The 19,056-nt window shown below is 39.7% G+C and overlaps 1 protein-coding gene across 8 annotated transcripts in view; it reads right to left on the reverse strand.

The window, feature by feature from the left end:
• CIT (citron rho-interacting serine/threonine kinase) overlaps positions 1-19,056 on the reverse strand; it is a 69,324-nt gene that overhangs the window by 36,078 nt on the left and 14,190 nt on the right. For 4 of the 8 annotated variants that reach the window (XM_017744737.1, XM_017744735.1, XM_017744733.1 and 1 more), the window contains exons 9-17: positions 17,789-17,969; positions 10,334-10,439; positions 9,319-9,462; positions 7,865-7,984; positions 4,288-4,458; positions 3,971-4,030; positions 3,365-3,418; positions 2,076-2,216; positions 1,579-1,704 (exon numbers count right to left, since the gene is read on the reverse strand). In XM_017744737.1, coding sequence (XP_017600226.1) covers positions 1,579-1,704; positions 2,076-2,216; positions 3,365-3,418; positions 3,971-4,030; positions 4,288-4,458; positions 7,865-7,984; positions 9,319-9,462; positions 10,334-10,439; positions 17,789-17,969 — 1,103 coding nt within the window. The remainder of the gene's footprint in view (positions 1-1,578; positions 1,705-2,075; positions 2,217-3,364; positions 3,419-3,970; positions 4,031-4,287; positions 4,459-7,864; positions 7,985-9,318; positions 9,463-10,333; positions 10,440-17,788; positions 17,970-19,056) is intronic. The other 4 variants (XM_017744736.1, XM_017744734.1, XM_008641639.2 and 1 more) reach the window with 2 other exon arrangements.

Below are 19,056 nucleotides of genomic sequence, written 5' to 3' on the forward strand. Positions count from 1 at the left end.
TCTCACTTAGTATTCTCTATGTAGCACTGACTTTGTTATTGGCAGCACAGCAATGATCTGCACTTTCAGGCAGGGAGAAGTATTTTCTCTAACTTGTTTCTTACTTCTTCGTTGGTTCCTTACAGACAGATGAGCAGGTGTGTCTCAGGTACTGCTACATGAGTGTACATGAAAACCATGCCTTTATTCAACAATTTCCACCTTATTCTATGCAATTCTGTATCTTCAACTTCCTTCTTACCTTTCTATACCACAAAAAGTCAAAAATGTTTGAAGAGACAACCTGAGGGAAGGTACAGGGTAGGAATGGAGAAAAAAAGAATACCAGTACCTTGTGCTCCCAGATCAGCAGCAAGGGACTAGGAAAGACTCTACAGGATTATTTCTTCAATGCCTCTGACTTTTTTTATAAAATACTTTTGTGCCTCTCCAACATTCTGTCAGGACTCCATGGAAACTATCTATAAGAAGAGCTAAACATATCCCTTGGTGTAAAACAATTAGTTGATATTTCTGCCTTCCCTTCCACTTTCTTCTCCACAGAGAACATAATCAAAACCAAGGAACAATCCCCAAATATACACAAGAGGCTTATGAAACAATTCAAAGTTTTACACTATTTCTAAACAAAAAGTTGGCTCTGTGCTCAGCACACCTATAGTCTCCCACTTACCATGCACTCCTGCTATCAAAACAACTTGAAAGGAACAGCACTACTAAAGAACTGATTCTACCTTTTCTTGACAGTGCTCAGGCATTCTGATGCTAAAGTCTGTACACCCCGAACAAGCCTGGGTCATCTGTTGACTCCAAATATGTTTATTTTTACATTTCCATTTGACATTCTCAGGTGTGTCTTGGCTTGGGATTACTGCCAGTAAGATGTAATCCTTTTTTTCCTTGTCATATTGGCAACAAACAGAGAAAATTCATGAGGAAGGCAAAATAAATTTAATTATTCCACTATTAAATTATGCTTTCTGTCCCAGGGAAGCAAAGGTATTAGAAACACCCTCTGCTTGATTCACTAGAGACTGACATACTAACTTGCCTTAATAGGTTTAACCAGGAAAGAGAGAAGAAATTGCCAACAGAGAAGTTATGGGGGTGCAAATGGTTTCCTAACAAACACCTTTGAAGATGAACAGTTCGGATTACTAATTTCTCTCTGCTTCAAAATGTAAGCATTTCTAATAGATCTGACCCCTAAATTCCTCTGTAATTTACTTTAAAAGATAGATGTTTTTGTTACAGTAACCTGCCCTCACAATGTTTTACCTCTGAAACAATCATTAGGTAAATAATTTAAATATTACTGTGTTAACTGAAAAGTTTTCCCACTGAGATGACTACGATTTTGAAGCACTATTGAGACTAAAGGTACAGGAGTGAGTTTCTAACTAGAGGTCCAAATAATATTTGAATGCTTGAGCTTTCTCCAGTATGACTGGTACAGGAAACAAATCCCTTTATTCAATAATTTCCACCTTATTCAATTCAATTCTATGTCTTCTGATCCTTCCCTACCCCTTTCTTACAAACTCTTACCCTCTAACTTTCATTTTCACCTCTGCTCACCAGAATTTTTTCTGCCATCTGTTGAATCTGTTGAGATTTAGTTTGAATATCTTCTTTTAGGCGGTTTTCTCTTCGTTCCACAGTCTCTAATCTCTTCACTTGATTCTCCAGAGAATGGCGCCGTTCCTGCAGAGTAATTATGAGCTGCTGTTTAGGCCACCCAACTCTGCACTAGCACAAAGCAAAGAGTAGTTTCTAGAGAAAATAGGCTGAAGGAGTCAATATATACGGCTGGCTTTCATATTTTGAATCTTCATCATGCCCCAAATCCCCCAGGCTAACCACATGTCCTTATTGACTCCTCACTGAAAATAAAACCCCTCCGTTTTCCTCAAAGAAATATGGTTTTTAATTAAAAATGGGTTTATGTCTAATAACACTTTCCCCTGAAGAATTACTACAGGAATAGATGCTGTTCACAGCCACCCAGATGGGGGTTCCTAAACTAAGACACATCCCAGTAACTAATTTACTCTAGACAGACACTCTGCACTCACCTCTGCTTCAAGCAATTTTTTCTTCATGCTTTCATTAGAATCTTCCCGGTTCTGCAGTTTCTCCAACTCCTTCTCAGCTCTCTCCTTTGCCTGACGGATATTCTGCAGGAGCTCAGTTGCCTCTGAGCTGGCTTTCACAGCCTGAAGATTAAAAGAGAAGAAAAAAGGTATTATATGAAAAGCACATACAAAAATTTGGTGTGTGAAAGGTTCAGAACTTCAAGATGAACCACTATAGAACTTTGGCCAAACAGTCTTAAATTAACATGCGCAGGAGTCCAAATTCTAACTTCTGCTACATAATTTTTACTTGTATGTCACAAAAAAATTAAAACTTAGGATACACGTTTGTCTTGCTATACTGCAAGTTACTTGACTCTACATCCTCAAAGTTATGTCTACCCCCAAATTCAGCCCAAGTTCTTTGAAAGAACTCACAAAATACTCTTACTAAAGGACGAGGAGAATAACCAACCTGTTGGCTTACAGACAATTCCTTGGCATTAATGCAGGTAGAAAAGGAGATGGGATTAAAACATGATTGTTTTGAAATATTAGAAGTACTATTTCTATGTCGTTTTGGCCTCCTATTCACATTCATGATTATTAACCCTTGAAAAAGCCCCCTCTCAGCAGGTGCCAAGTTTGAAAAGCTCAATCAAGGGATTATTATAACAACCCCTTTCTTTTCTGCTGAAGGATTCCAATAAGAGAAGTTCCCTGACTATTCTTACAGTGACACCTTAAGTGCCAGACTGACCACGACAGCAAATATTAGATATTCTGCACTTCTTTCAGCAAATATTGATAAGGTGTTTTAATTCTGTTGTGAATCCTCAGCATTCAACATTTTTACTGTGAACAATCTGTGAAGAACTGAACTGTTAAGTGATTAAAGCAGAGTATACTAGGAGACTAAACCAAATCCACCATGTGTTTTACTAGAGAGCTAAAACCAGCTCTCTAGTACCCTGTCCTTCAGAAGCAAGGGACCAGTGCACTGTCCAGAGCATATCCAAACAGGCCTTTAAATGAGAATTTCTCTACACTACTCCAGTTCTGACTCAGCTTCATTTGTAAAAAGAAACACTGTTGACATGTCTCAAGAGCCAAAAGCATATTGAGAGCACCAGTGACTTCAGATACCAGTTCCCACCCCCTTTTCCTTATCATCCCCCATGCTATGACTAATTCTATTATTGAGGGTAAAACAAAATGCATCCCTCCTCTTCATTAAGGTCTCACTTGGAAATCCTGTGAAAAACTCACTTTCACCATCCAGTCATTACCTTTGTCAGCTTTTCCTGCAGCTCCTGGATTTTGGCCTGCTGCTCTGTATTGATCTATAGTTAGATAAAAAGATGGAGAGAAAGAGTCAAAACCAAAGAGGAGAAAATACTCTTTGCTTATGATACCATATTTCTTTTAATTCACTTCCCAAAAATCTTCGTTTCCCCCTATAATTCCAACACACCAAAACACTCCTTGGCAAATCCATTCCCATTTTGCTCACCCCCAGCCAATTTCATATTTTGGTTACCAAGTAGATTGTTCAGTGTGAGAACACTCAGAATTCTTGTTGATTTTCATTTGCTGTTCTTTCTGAATAAATAAAACCCTGATGTATCCCAAACCTGACTCCAAACTCAGATGACACATAACAGCCTGTCTTTGCCTGGCTTCTCAAAACAATCAATTAAGAACAGGTTATCCAGAGACAGCTTTATATCAAATCAGAAAGGACAGTAAATCACACCAAGATGTCTTAAACTGAAATGAAAGGGGGTGGGGGCTGTGAGGCTATGCATGTCACTGACTAGCCAAAGACATTCTTGGTTTCTGTGCATAAAATGAAAGACCCAGGAAACAAATTCTAGGACACTGAAGTAACATACCTTTTCCAGTTTGGAATACAATTCTCCTGCTTCATTTTTTCCTTGATCTTTAACCTGTAACTTAAATAGAAAATACATGAAAATCTCAGGAAAAGTTGGGCTTCTATCCAGTCATCATCTCATGCAATTTAAACAGCAGCAGTTACACAAAGTATAAATCATATCATTTTGAGTGTACAACTGAAAAACTTGTCGTACTAGTTGTACAAACCACACTAATCTTTGAAGGGCACACCCACAACTCGTGTGCCCATGTGTCAAACAGCACAAGATATTCCAGCAAGCCTCAGCCCCCTCTCCCATGAAGCCTAAACTACCTTTTGCAGTTTGTTGTGGCACTCGGCAGCTTTTCGTTTGAATTCCTCAGCTGCCAGGCGGGACTCCCTCAACTCCGACTCGTAGAGATCACTGCGCCTGCGAGCTGAGATCAGATCCTCTTCCAGCTGATTCATCATCAGCCTCATTTCTTCTACTTGAGCTTGGTATTCCTGTAGTTGGGGTGGAAGGGAAGGAGAAGGGATGACAGTTTAGAGACAACAAGGAAAATGCTTAGAGCAGCAGATTCCAGAATACTGACTGCAGGCAAGAGATGCATTTAAGAGCAAGTAGAAGAAAGGTAAAGTACAAAATAAAACAGTAAAAACTAACTAAAATAACATCCATGGTGTTCTGGTTTGAGTCTTGCCATTTTCAACTCAAAACCTCAAAGTCAAAACATTGAGTTTTTGAGAGTGCAGGAGCACATACATACATCTACATACAAATGATAAAAATTACTTACATTTCTAATTCCTGAAACAGAAATGTGCTTTTGAGTTGATGTCTCTACAAAATGCCCAGATACTCCCTCAAGATCTATTTTCTCAGGCTGATAGCATGACAGTTACCACAGATCTGCACAGCTTGGGTAAAAGGAAAGGAGAAGCAGAGGGGTAGCACACTGTGGCTTCCAGCCATCAGCTATTTTCTCTTGACAGAGTTAAAAAGGATCACATTGCTCTGTATGGGAGACAATCTAAAACCAAATATTATCTTAGAAAAACTATCTAAAACTCACATTGCTCATAAAAGATATTTGTCTATACAGGCAGAAATAAAGATTCCCCATGCACTACAACACAGGGCATTTGGATGGGGAAGGTGGGAGAAGAAAAGAACATTCGAATTGACTATCTCAATGAGACTGGGAACTCAAACTGAGACTAGCTTGAGAGATTGCTTCACATATCTTCACTGGAAGAAAATAATTTAATTACGTTTAGCATTTACTCTCTCCAAAATCAAAGTATTTTTTACGAAGCTGAGAACAAGTAGAAAAGTGCACATCAAGAGTTAGGAACAAAGATTATGAAGGACTGACAGTGGGGGAGTCTTTCTTTCCAATTTAATATCTTCCAATATGCCTGACTACTCCCTTATTCAGAAGAGTAACTGTCTCATGACAGAACCAGGTTTGTCATCGCTCCCTCCAGACAGGCAGCTGCCTTCAGTTTGACAAGTGACTGCATGAGCACTGACCCTGACATCAGCCCCTCATTCTCCAGCATGCAGAGCTTATGCAGATATTGAAAGAAGCTGAGTCTTTAGCAGATTGCTTTACTGTCCCTTACAGGGAGCAAAGAATGGCTCTTTGGCTTGTAATCCCAAAATTGGTTCTCCAGTTTGTAAACCAGACAGGGACCTACTCTTTCCAGTTCATCTCCTATGGAAGGATGATCTTATTTTCTTGCTGGAAAGAATTAGAGCTTTTTTATAATGACTAAGCATGTATTAACTCAAATATTCTTTTCATACAAATACATTCGTGAATAAAAAAGGCAGAACTGTTTAAAGGAATAAATGTTCTGCTCAGAAATTATCATTTTTTCAGACTTCCTAAAATACTGGGCTTTTACATCAGCGAACACTTGACCAAAGAATTACAGGTATGATAATAGTTGCCACTGTGACAATGACTGTTTGGGAAGGGAGGAGAATGGGGAGGGAGAAAAGAAGAAAGGAGATAATTAGTAATATTTCAGGTTTTCTTGTTTCATCACATTTGCAAGACTGTCTTTGAGTAAGTCTCAAGATCAGGTCAGAGAAACAGGCCACACCACTCAAGGCAACACAGAACAAACCTGTGGGAGTTTTAAAATAACAAGAGGTATTTAAGTGCAGATTACTAGACAAGCAAAGTTCAGGGCATGTACCTGAAGAAAATCACATCAGGGACCTACATAGAAATGAGTGGGGCTTTCAAAAAATACAGATTCTGATTTGTTGCAAGTTTGTCTGTTAGTACAGTTCTTCATCAAGTAACGACCAGAGCACAGGTTTTCTTAAAACAAAAAAACAAAACGAAACGAAACAAAAACCAAACACACACCCCAAGCAAACAAAAAACCCAACAAACCCACCAGGCTCTTCTGTTCAAATACCTGAGGTTAAGTTGACCCTACAGCTTTGCTCTGAAAATATCAAATGCCTAATTATTGGGTTTTGAAGATTCTGATTTGCTGTTGATTTGACTCATTCTCCCTCAAGCCTCACATTTCCAACAGCAAAACTCTAAGGGACTCTTCCAACTCTCAGTTCCCTCTGACTTAAAAATCATGGTCCAAGTCTTTAATGGCCAAGATCCACCTGCTTATATGAGTCAGCACAAATCTCTCAGCATTTCTGGTTGCAATGTTCTTGCACACGTGTTTCAGATAGCTCAGAAGGTCATCACAGACATGAAAGTCTGCAGGATTAATTTGTTGAACTAAGCAGCCTCTTTATGCCACTGTGAATCTTCACAAGCCAAATTAAGAGATTCTGGGACAAAGCATTTGATTAAAAATTACTTGCATTATGTTTCCTCTGTCTTTACTGCCTAAGAATCTATGGATATTTAAAACCATCAAAAATGTTCCACATTTCAGTATTTAAAGCAACTTTGCTAGCAAAACACCAGAAGAGAGAGCAGGGAGTTTTAAATCCCTTGTATTACATAAAACAATCACCCAGAAGAATGCTGGGGAAGTCTATGGAGGCCAGCTACATCCAGAGGGTTGGGTTTGCATTTCATTACTTTCTACATAAGAGGTACTCATGTCTGGAGAATTACAACCAAGGTTTCTGGGCTTCCTTGTCTCAGAGACTTTGAAATGAGTCAGTTAATGTTTGTAAAGTGCTTTGAAGATGAAAACCAACAGAAAATTACGAAGATTTGTTTGAATGCTATAGCAAATTTCTTTTTCTCAAAGCAGTATGTTGCTGTTAATTCATAAAACTGAATGGGTTCTCTCTTGCAATGACCACATTTGTCACGAAGTTTTCATTTAATGTTGACTTTTTTTTTCCATATGAACAACTATGTGAATTAATGAATTTTCAACATTCTTTGGGTGGAAAAGAAAATGGTGAATTTCTATTTCGCAAACAGATCAAATCAGGAAAAGAACAGTTAGGCAACACATATTCTATTTTGAAATACTATTTAGTATTTTAAATGGTAAGATAAAGAAGGAAAAAAAACCCAACACAAAATTCAGGTTAGCTCAGTTCTCTCCCGGGTGAAGATTCATTAACTTGTGAAATTTCCATACCTTACCATTTAAAATGGATAGGTCATTTCTAGTGCAGCATGTTACTAAAGCATTGCAACTTTCTCCTAAGCTGATTTTATAGACAAAGTACTTTCAGGACTAGGAAAAGAAAAGCATGAAGTTTGCAGTTTGTGCTTACTTGCAAAATACACAAGTGGAATTTTGTTTCTTCCTATATCATTAAGGAACCCCTGTGAAATCACACAGCTTGGGAGTTATTATAGCCTATCAACACCAAACATAATCCTGGCACCAGAGCCAGAATATGCCAAGAATGCCTATTTGTGGGCAGCCACTCTGCTCCCCAAAGAAGCAGGAATACCTGTTCTTTGATCTCTTGCAGTTTTCGGCTTTGCTCTCTGATATCATGAAGTAGCTGTAGTGCCTTATCATCTTCCTGAGACACCTCCATCCGTGCCTGCTCCAGGCTTCGCTTTAAGCTCTGCAGAAAGCAAAATGTTCAATACATAGGCTTTGGTTTCTCAAATGGTTGTATTATGAAGATCTTCAGTTACACAAATGCCTCCTTGGCTGTAGTGAGGCATCAAAAAAATGGAGGCACCAGTGATGGAACCCTAATGAAATTCATGGCCAGTGCTGCTCCTCTCTGAACAGAAGCAGCCCATTTTACAAACACTTTACTCAACTTAAATCTTAGTTCAAATCTCCACTTCCTCACATCAGGTTTAGAGACAAAAACCAAACACAGATCACAAAAAGCATCCATTATTGACAGCATTTATCTATATTTTATCCAGCACTATTAATTCACAACCTAGATACAATCCTTCAACTTAATGTTACTTACATTTTTCTTGTTGCTGTTAAGTGAGTCAAATGCTTTAATCATTGTTAAACTTCTACAAGGAAGACAAGAGTTGAGTCTGTATCTCACCACATGCCTTACCTCCAAATTTGGAGTCACCAGTGGAGTGGTGCTCCTATTAACTGAGTTTTATTCATCAACAGAAAGACACAAACTGAATTTTATTTCTTTACCTACTAGCATTCAGTATAGGAAAATCACTTGGCCCCATTCTAAGATGTGCTTCCCAACAAACCAAGACATCAGAAATGGTTTTCAATTCGCTGGAACAGAGTAGCTGCATTTTTGTTCTTGGTACAAGAGAGGAAACATAATTGTATATCCAACCGAAAAAACAGAGTCTATCAATGACTGCATGAATGAAAATATCCTCACTGGAATCTTGCCAGGACAACCGGGCAGACATTTCAGCTCTCATGAAAAACGATCTTTTAAGACATGGTTTTACAGCACCATTTTTATATTCTACCTGAAAAATAGCACCTGTTCTCGATCCTCCCTGACTGACACTGTGCTGGGGAACTGGATCAGTCTGAACTCAGAACACCACAGATGGAGGCAACACCACTGCTTCCTAATCCTATTTGTTCTTGAAGATTTCTGTCTAGGCACTGATTAGGCCCCATCTTCTTCTGGCTAAAAAAACCTTCAAGAAGCACAACCCAGGCATGTTCTAGCACAGCCAGTATGACAAACATCACAGAGAGTTTCAGCAAGACCAGGACAGTAGTCACTCCTGCATGATCTAAGCACATGACCATGAAACAACATTTGAATAAAACTACCAAGCAAGCTTTTGCAAACACTTCAGGGCTCCATATTCAACAGATAGCCTCTCACATAGTATTTTCTCTCCATCAAGTACCCTACTGAAAGCATGATGGAAGAGAAAGACAAAGACCACCAGATTTCAGGCCTTCAGAGCTGAAAGGACTGGTGTAAGGGCTCACACTGCATTCTGTGATATAGGTGGCCAGGTCCTGCTCCAGAAGGGATCGCTGGGTCTCAGAGGCTTTCAGTTCCACCTCCTTTTGGCTAAGTACAGCCTCCACCTCTGACACTCTCCGGTGCAACCGCGTCATTTCCTGCTCCATCTGCAATAAATATCAAGAGGTTATAAAGGGGGGCTTCAAAAGCTTTGTTAACTGCTACTTTCAGAGCTCTCTTTGTAAGGAATTTGTCTCCAAGAGACTTCTAGCTATGTTTCTCCAAATGTTGTTTAAATTCCAATACCATTGTCTCTGCTCCAGGAATGCACAGTTCTTCTTAAGGACAAAGTAGTAAGTCTAAGTCACCCCATTCATTCAAGCTGCTTGTTCATATTCAGTCATTCTTCGAACCCCAGTTAGCAAAGAAGACACAATCATTTTTCACCTGACTTGCAGAGATGGGTCACTTTAACCTTATCCCAAATCCATGCTGGACCAGAAGATGGCTTCCCCCCATCTCCTTGTCAGGAGCAAATGGTCAAATCCAGAACAGAGCGGGGAGAAAAGTAATGGAACTCTCATAAAAGTCTCAAACAAGCAGTAAGTGTTAAAAGACTCCACCAGGTTCCCTTTATTGAAGCACAGCAACTGTTACAAGACGTTCACCATAAGCAGTGACGTGACAACAGTTACATAAGCAGGAGCTGATGAGTGAGGAAGAACCCTCAGAACAGTACTGCTGTAATGGGTGTCTGATGAAGAGGCAGGGCCTGCAGGAAAAAGCAGTCGTCTGTGGCACGCTGAGAAAAGCACTGTTTAAAATCCAGAGCCGCTTCTTGTTAAGTTAAAAGTATCTACAGCAACAGCATGGCCTACATTCATCTCCCTTTGTACTGGACAGGAAGCCACCTCTCTGAAGGAAAAGCACTTTGCCCACCACGAGTCTGGATGATCAGCAGCATCTGACAGATCCCTGGACATACAGTGGCTGCAGATTCCTGGAGCAATGGGTGCGGCCAATCGCATAAATAAATACCTTGTGACACTTGTCCTGGGCGTCTTGGAGTTCTTTGCTCTTGAGAAGAAGTGTCTTTTCCATGGAGCTGACCTTGGCTGGGGAATCCACGCTTGAAAAAGCAGATCTAAAAGAGCAAAGCCAAACAGCACATGAATATGGGCAAAATGTACAGAAATCTGATTTATGCAGCCTCTGTAAAGTCATTGGGTACTTACTTATTCCAGGATAAAAGAAATGTGATTGTGCAGCAATCACAGCCTAACAGCCATCATTGCAGATCAAATGTACCATAAAAGCTAATGACAGTACATCAATATTAAATAATCCACGTGTACTTCCAGTTACGGTATTAATATTTTCCATCAGTGGCTATGTCACAGTGCAAAACAATAAATCACAGCAGTAGTTTTGCAGGATTTGTATGGATTTATAGATGCAACAAAAACAAAGCATAAAGTCAACATAACCATTCAGAAAAATAACAAATTTTCAGAGAAATGCTCTTTATTTGGTACTTCATTTTTAAACAGGTTGTTGAATTATCATCAAAGTAAAAAAGCCCTAAAAACTTCAACATGTCATAATCTGCACCACAGGAAGAATTTAATATCCTTAGCTACATTCTGTGAATCAAAATTGAGAATTCCCTAACCCAATTCATATGATCCCTACAAACCCAATCAATATCAATATGATCAGTCACACTGCAGAACTTCAGAGTTCCACTTAGAAGTAATTTTTTTTCCTGAACACAACTGTACTGTTCAAAACAATTTGACTCCAGAAACCTGGGGAAAATATTTACTTAAGCTTTCTGTGTAATTGGGGCTCAGCATTTAAGAAATTTATCATTCCTGTTAGTTTAAATTTATTTTAGAAAAGGATAGGAAGCCACCTGATGTTTAGAATCATATTTTCAGTGCTTTGCAGTCTTAAATATGCAACCTGCAACCAAAAAATTAAGTACACACATCAAAACACAATTTAAAAAGTCACATTCTCCTCACATAAAATGATTCAGACTAGAGACTCAAGCAGTTAATGATGGAAGCAGTGTTAACTGATAGATGAAAATGCAGCATTACAATGAAGGCACTAATAAAAGATGACACAGGCTGCCCACACATTGCTTTCTGCTTCTCCTGGCCACAGTTTGGTGTGCAGCCAGTTATCTCCACAGAGGGAAAGGAGCTTTGAGCAGCTCTCTGCATAGAGCCAGACACCCACACACAGCAGCACAGGCTCCTCTCAACACCAAGGAAAGTTTCATTCTGTCACCACCATTTTCTGAGAAGAATCTACTCCTTAATCCAACTGGATATGCAGCAAAGGCACAGAAGGATATACATGGATTTTTACAAATATGCAGCAACAATTCTGCATCAAACAGATCTTCAGCACCACCACCTTGAGCAGTGGTTAGGAAACACGGTTTTAATATTGGCAAACAAACACAGCAAAATCCACCAATGCTGCCTTGAAAGGTCATATATTAATACATCTCTTCAGAAATCTGATACGGAAAAACTTAGAAGAAAGAGTCCTGCATGGCAATGATACAGATATGATCAGGCCTTAATTAGAAAAAAATGTTTAAAATTAATGCTTTTATACAGCATTCTTTTAGCCCTGGTCCAGTCAATCCGATCCGTCGAATTACCATATTTAAAAATCAATTTATAAAGTGTGTCTATACTCCTACAGAGAAAAAGCAACCATCTGAGAAAGATGCATATTAAATCCCATAACAGCTGGGTGTACAAACAAGGCTAAAAATGAATAGTTGAGAAAAGCAGTCTAAAAATACAAATTAAAGCTCACATTAACTAAAAAAGACACTAAAGAATCTGCTTTCAAATGTTAATCAAATATATGTAAATAGCTGCAAATATGTACCGAGACAAGTCTGAAAATCTTCTTAAAATAAAAATTTAGTTTTACAGGTCTGAACTGTATTGGCTTAAGCAATCTTCATTTAAATTATAGTTTCAACCTTAACCTTAACCATTTACTTCCACTACTTAACCTTTTTACTTCCATTCTTTTCAGATCTGAGGCATTACCTAAGAAAACTCTAGCCAGTTCTCACAGACCTGGTTTTATTTCTGTCTTCTATTCCACCTCCCCAGAGGAGCTAATTCTATTCATTATTTTTGCTTATTGGTTTTATTTCCTATTAAAAGAATCAGAGCCTAATATTACAGGCACCATTTTGCATTTCAAAAATTTCTCCTGGTAAGTCAGCTGAAAGCATCCCCAGGCACTTCAAGCCTGACAGGAACAGGAGGGATTGAGGGAAGGAGATGAAGAGCTATGCAAAAGACAGGTGGTTCAGCCAGGTGGGGTGGGGTGGGGTGGGACAGGGCACAGGAGACTGAGCAAGTTTGGATTTCATGAGGTGACTGCAGAGAGAGCTGCTACTCAGGGTTGGTGTTGGCTTTATAAGGGGAGAGAAGGCTACAGATAGAACTACAGTCTGTCCAAAGTGAGGAAGAAATTCCTTAAAAATACATGTCCTGGTGACGTGATGATTTTCCTGCCATGGAAACAGTGTATCTTATCCCCAAGGGAAGCTGATCTCAGTTAGCACTGGACACACAGTTTTTAGGAGACAGGCTTTCCCAGTAATTCTTTCCTGTGTACAAATTGTATTAGAACAACTTCCTGGACATCCATACAACCTTCAAAGTATCAGAAAGGGGCAGACAGAGGAAATCAAGAAAAATGGAATACTGGCTAATCTAATAAGCCTTGTAATGGTGATAGAAGCTCTCAACACAGCATGACAAGGTGGAAAATACCCACATTTCTGGGGCACTTACATTCTTCCTCAGTCAGCATCATTGCAGAAATTAAACACATACAAGCCAACATCAAAAGCCATGATGCAAAGCTATCATTCAGGCTGGGACCATCTCAGAGTATTTCATTCAATTAACTGCTATACCTGAATCAGTTCTCTTAGCACAACAGAGCAGTTTCTGCTGTTTCCTCTCAAGTGTGAAAAAAAAGATTAACAAAAGGTAACCAGCTCCATCAACAAGAACATTGCAATGAAAGATTAAAAAAACCCCAAAGTCAAGTCTAGAGTACCAAGATGTGATAGCACTGGCTGTGGCGATTTACTTTGCAAAGAAGCAGCACCTGCATGACTAAAAGCCAAGCTAACTTAGAGCTGACTAGTGATTTCACAGCTAGATCAGCAGCAGCATCAACCAGCAGAATGAACAGAAATGGTGCTGATTGTGTAAAAGCTCCTCCAGTCCTAACATGGCTGAGATGAAGAAGAAAGCACTGGCACAGGAAAAGCTCCAAGATGATTCTTGGTATCAAACTTGTACCTTGTGCATCACATCCCACCTTGTAACTTCCTGTGTCCTTTTCTGACACTGTCCTAAACCCCCAACTCACCTGCGCTTCTTCCTTCTCACAACGATTGGCACCATCTGTCCTAATCCTGGCTCCCACACCACATGCTGATAATATCATCCCCCATCCCTCATGCCCTATTCTTTTCAGCATTATACTCATCTGTACCTTCCGCCCCCTCGTAAATGCTTGCTCAGGCCTAAAAAAACCCAACCAAAACCAAACAGTGATACCATCAATCTGTGAATAGAGCTCGCTGAAGCAAAGCATATTTTTGGTATGCTCATCCTGTGCTTCCTCTTTCATCTACCTTTGGTGAAAGAGCTTACCAGAACCCAAAAAACTGTTGGAAGAAATCAGTAGTCCTTTTTGGAGGAATGGCCCATTTTAACTCTCAGTATTTTATAATGACAGTCACGAATCCATATCAATTTTTAAAATTTTAATTTAATTTTTAAAAAATTTTAATTTAAATTTAATTTAATTTTAATTTAATTTTTTAAGAAAACCCCAGTAACCCAAAAAAAACCCCAGAAAACAAAACCCCAGAAATCCTGAGGAATACCACCTCTTAGGACCTTACAGGGAGGACATAGGCAGGCAAAAATTTATGGAATAAACTATTTTTTAATTAGGCATTTATTTTTTATTAGGTATTTTGATATGTTTTATTTGGTATTTATTTTTATTAGGCAGTTTGGTATACTTGGTTAGCCCTGGATTTATAGCATATTTATCTTATGCCTTCAGGCTTCTGCTAATCACCTGCAAAGGACAAGAACGATTTTCTTCCACCACTTGATGCACATTTTTGGCAGCTAAGGGTTTCTGTCACTTGTTCTAAGCACTGGAGATCAGCCATGGTTAGGGATAGGAAGTAAGGTGGGGCTGGCTTTTAATGGAATTAAACTCTTGGTTGCCTCTTATCTTGTCACAGTCACACGCTTGCAGCCAAACCAGCAGCCAGATTTGCAATCAGACGGGCTTTTTTCCCCCACATCCAGAATTCAGGGGTCATGATGGGAGAAGGAGTTAGCTGGTCCTTCTCTGCAGCCTCAGCCTAGCTCTCCAAAGAGCAGATTTACTTAAACGCTTTGCTAGTACAGGAACCCATGACTTAAGCAATGCCCTTGATTTCTCCTGATTGCTTCCTATGACACATTATTGTTGTGCCTTTTGCATTTTTGTTAACTCTCACATTTGTTAGAGGGTCACAAATTCTTCCCACATCTCATGGTAGGGGGTCGCAGAGCATTGTAATTCAATGGACCCTTCTAAACTCCACACCAACTATATAATTTCTGGCAACAGGTCTAAGTGACTTAGGCAAACCCTTCTAGCCCTAAGTCACTGGGAGAGTGGAAAAGAGAAATTCTCTTATCCTTCTTCTGTCTTTTTTTTTTAGCTGCCTTTTCTCTGAAGTATTTGAAACTCCCAGCTCAGCCATAGCTTCTTACTGTCCAGTGGACAAGGGCAAGAGCATAACCCTCACCTTCATAGTTTGACAGCCCCCAGATTAAAAGTGCTGAAAGTTTCAAGGACCTTGTCACTGGCACTCTGCAGTTGCCTGGCCTTACTGTGAGCAGCACTAGAGGGTTCATGCTGCAGACAGGAAAACAGATCTGCATCACTTAGCAACCATAAGGTTAGACTTTCACAGGAAAGATTTTTTTTTAAAAAATTCTGGGCTGATAAACTTCATGACTTAGGACCTTCCAGAGAAGGCATCCCAAGATTCATAACAGTTAAGTCCCCTCCACGCTTTACTGTTCTTCATCTAAGAATTTGATTTTCAAGGTATAACCCTCACCTTCATAGTTTGACAGCCCCCAGATTAAAAGTGCTGAAAGTTTCAAGGACCTTGTCACTGGCACTCTGCAGTTGCCTGGCCTTACTGTGAGCAGCACTAGAGGGTTCATGCTGCAGACAGGAAAACAGATCTGCATCACTTAGCAACCATAAGGTTAGACTTTCACAGGAAAGATTTTTTTTAAAAAATTCTGGGCTGATAAACTTCATGACTTAGGACCTTCCAGAGAAGGCATCCCAAGATTCATAACAGTTAAGTCCCCTCCACGCTTTACTGTTCTTCATCTAAGAATTTGATTTTCAAGGTAGCATGGACAGAAACAGTACTATATTTCCCCAAGTAAAACATACGCCAGACAATATTTTGTAAATAAGAAGTTATCTTTGTGACCCATTTGCAGTGGTATTGAAAATAAACTAATCACTGCATTATTTAAATACAGGTGTTTTAAAACCTGCATAAGCACTTTGCCATATTTAAATCACCTTCTTAGAACAAAATGCAAGTATTTACTGCTAAAATTAGCGAAGTGCATTTATCAAGATCTCATTCAGGAAACCATTAAGATCTACTCACATTAAAATTATTTGGGAGAAAATTAAACATATGATGCCTTTCTGTTCCAGTTTAAGAAAACACAGGCCACACCAAACAGAAATTTTACTTCAGTCAAAATTTCTGCAGAGGACATTAATATCTATATTCATTTGCTATACCTCTTCTCACCTATTCCCAAAATTCAAATATAACTTCCATACGCATTTTCAGTACCAGCTCCACAGAGAAAGCACCTCAGTCCATCTGCTACAGCTCTCTCAGCCTCCAGCACAGTTACACCACTATTCTGAGACTTTATTCCATTCTCCTCTTCAGTTCTAGTCCTGGGCCCAATTACATATATGTTTTTACCACACATATATGGTCATTGTTGAGGCTTTTCTGACTGTTACCTGAACGGCCACATAGCCCTTGTACACAGATTGCAGTTCCCCAGGCAGAAAAGATAATAGCCTAAGTTATCTCACTCCTAAATTAAGACAGATTTTAACCCCAGGTATCTACAGATCTAATATTCCATCCTGCTGACAATATTAGATCATTTCACCAAAAAAAACACTTTCTGGGGTTTTACATCCTCTCCCTTCCTTCCTCTTTTGCCATAAAAGCAACTCTACTGAGGAGGGACAGCCAAAGATTCCCTTTTTATTTCTGGCATAACCATCATATAACCTTGATTCATCGTGTGAGCAAGATCAAAGATGTCAACAGTATTACCAAATTCAGTGACAAGCTTACTGCAGAGCAACTATCACAACCAATATGACACAAAATGAAACACAATTAAGACAGATTGGCAACGAAGTCCCTGAAAGGAGCAAACCAGCAGCAGGGAATGAGGGTTGACATGAAAACACAGTGCATTGAGTCACTAACCCAGCCAAAGCCACTGCGTTCCTGAGAGGCCTCCTGATCCTGAGCTAAGGACTTCCCAACTTAACACTCTGCACTAATACTTTTTCAATAGCTCTGTCATCAGAAACCAGCCACCCACCACATCAAATGGTTTATATCACACTACTTATAGTCTTCTTTTTCTCTGACTCCATCCTCTCAGAAATTGGTTTTCAATGGGAAGAAAACATGTTTCTCTGAGGTCTTTACATCCCTCCACGCACACAGCCTCTGCGTATTTCATCTGAATCTCCAGTCTCCTAACACACAACACAGCAATGTCCAGTCCTCCTATTTAACTTGACCCAGCAGCACAGAGCCAGCTGCCATGCAGCTCCTTCCCTTACTCACTGACCCATCACTGCACATTCCCAGGTTAGTGGAGCTCCTTTTCTATGGATCACTGATTCAGTCTTACACATTCCCAGCACTTGGTGCCCACTCTCTGATCCAATAAAATAACACCATCCCCTTTTTCCATCTCTGAACTCCTCAGTATTCTCCTCCTTGCAGGGATCTGCAGTACCAGAAATGCAATCACCTACTGCTCCCTGCTTAACAGCAACAACTAATTCAAACTATTTGAACTACAATTTTAATAATAACTGGTTTAGAATTAATCTTTCCATCCCATTTCCCCCCCCCCATCCCAGAAACAATCAGAGAACAGTAGGACATGCACAAGACACACCAGCAACAGATAAAGCCTGAATCTGGCAGCTTCCCTACAGCAGAGTACAGGTCAGTTAAAACAGCTTTTCCTCACACACTCCATCCTCTCTGTAACAAACCTTCCCATTTTTCCAGGGGTCCTATCCACCTAAGCAATAATTCCTACTTACTCTGATCTGAGTATCCCCAAATCCTTGATGAATGAAAACCCCACAAACGGCAAATCTTCCCCCGAGAATCCTGCTGGGTTCAACTGGCGCATAGAGGATAAACCCCACGAATTCTTCTCTGGTTCATCAAAATTTGAGGTGTCATCATCAGACTTGAGAGTAGGAATGAAGGGGGGAGGAGCTGGTGGAAAAAAAGCAAGAAAAAAGGACAAAATTCAGCTACAGTTCACTCTGCAACAGTCCCACTCATTCAGTGCTTGCAATGGCACTGCAGCTTCTGCTTTTAATCTTGCTAACACAAGCAGACTGAGCTGCTGCTCTCAAAGCGTATTACAGCAACAAGAGATTAACCCCTAAGCTGCCAACATGGCTACCACTCTGCAGGCACAGCATCTCCCACACTGATCAAACTGGGATTTAGCTTGGACATTGGAGATTCTAGGATTTGGGGTTTGTTTTTCTTTCAGGTTAAGATGTTGGGGTTTTAACACAAAAATAATAAAATCAAAGCACCAGGCTAAGAAAATCATTACTGTAATATAGCCAGAAGTCTGTCGATTCTGATTAATCTTGAAAAGGAAAATGTCTCCAACCTGTCCAATCAGTGACACTACCTGAGAAAGAAGCCTGATCCTGTGCTAGTCAGCTAAGGGATATGTCTTACCCTTTAACACTAACAAGAATCTTCCCAGCATGGGTTTCTAATCAACAGCAAACTGGTCTTTCTCCTAGAAGGTTCTAATAAACTATAGACACTAAAAGCTCACTTCAGTGAGCTTTTCTTTAGGAAAAGAAGATTGATTTTATTTCTCTAAAAGAGCTTGCTTAAGATCTGGAACTCTTGCCGGGACACCACTGCAGTCTGGCTCTGATACAATCAGCTCTGAAGACAGGTGTAAATGGAAGGAATTACAATGAATTTCTTACTATAATTTCTAAATTGGTACCACTTAACTTGCTAAGCGTTTTTTTAATTTCAGGTGATTTTCTCGTGCTTGCTTCAGTTTAATTAACCAAAGGAACAAAAGGACAAGTTCTTCTTGGTGATGTGCAGCACCCGAACTACCTGCTGGCTTGGCTACGTGTGGGAAAGGAATGAATGCAGAAGCCCTACTGTGCAATTCCTACCTCATTAAATCTCGTTTCCTAACATTTATTAATTTATTTCATCACTGGGTCCCCACTCACTGCAACTCTCAGATTAGCAAAGGAGATAGCCTCCTCAGCCAGTAGCTGGAACAGCCCATTGTTACCAGCTGATGGAAGTG

The sequence above is a fragment of the Corvus brachyrhynchos genome, unplaced genomic scaffold, assembly GCF_000691975.1.
Source record: "Corvus brachyrhynchos isolate BGI_N302 unplaced genomic scaffold, ASM69197v1 scaffold1359, whole genome shotgun sequence".
Lineage (NCBI taxonomy): Eukaryota > Metazoa > Chordata > Aves > Passeriformes > Corvidae > Corvus > Corvus brachyrhynchos.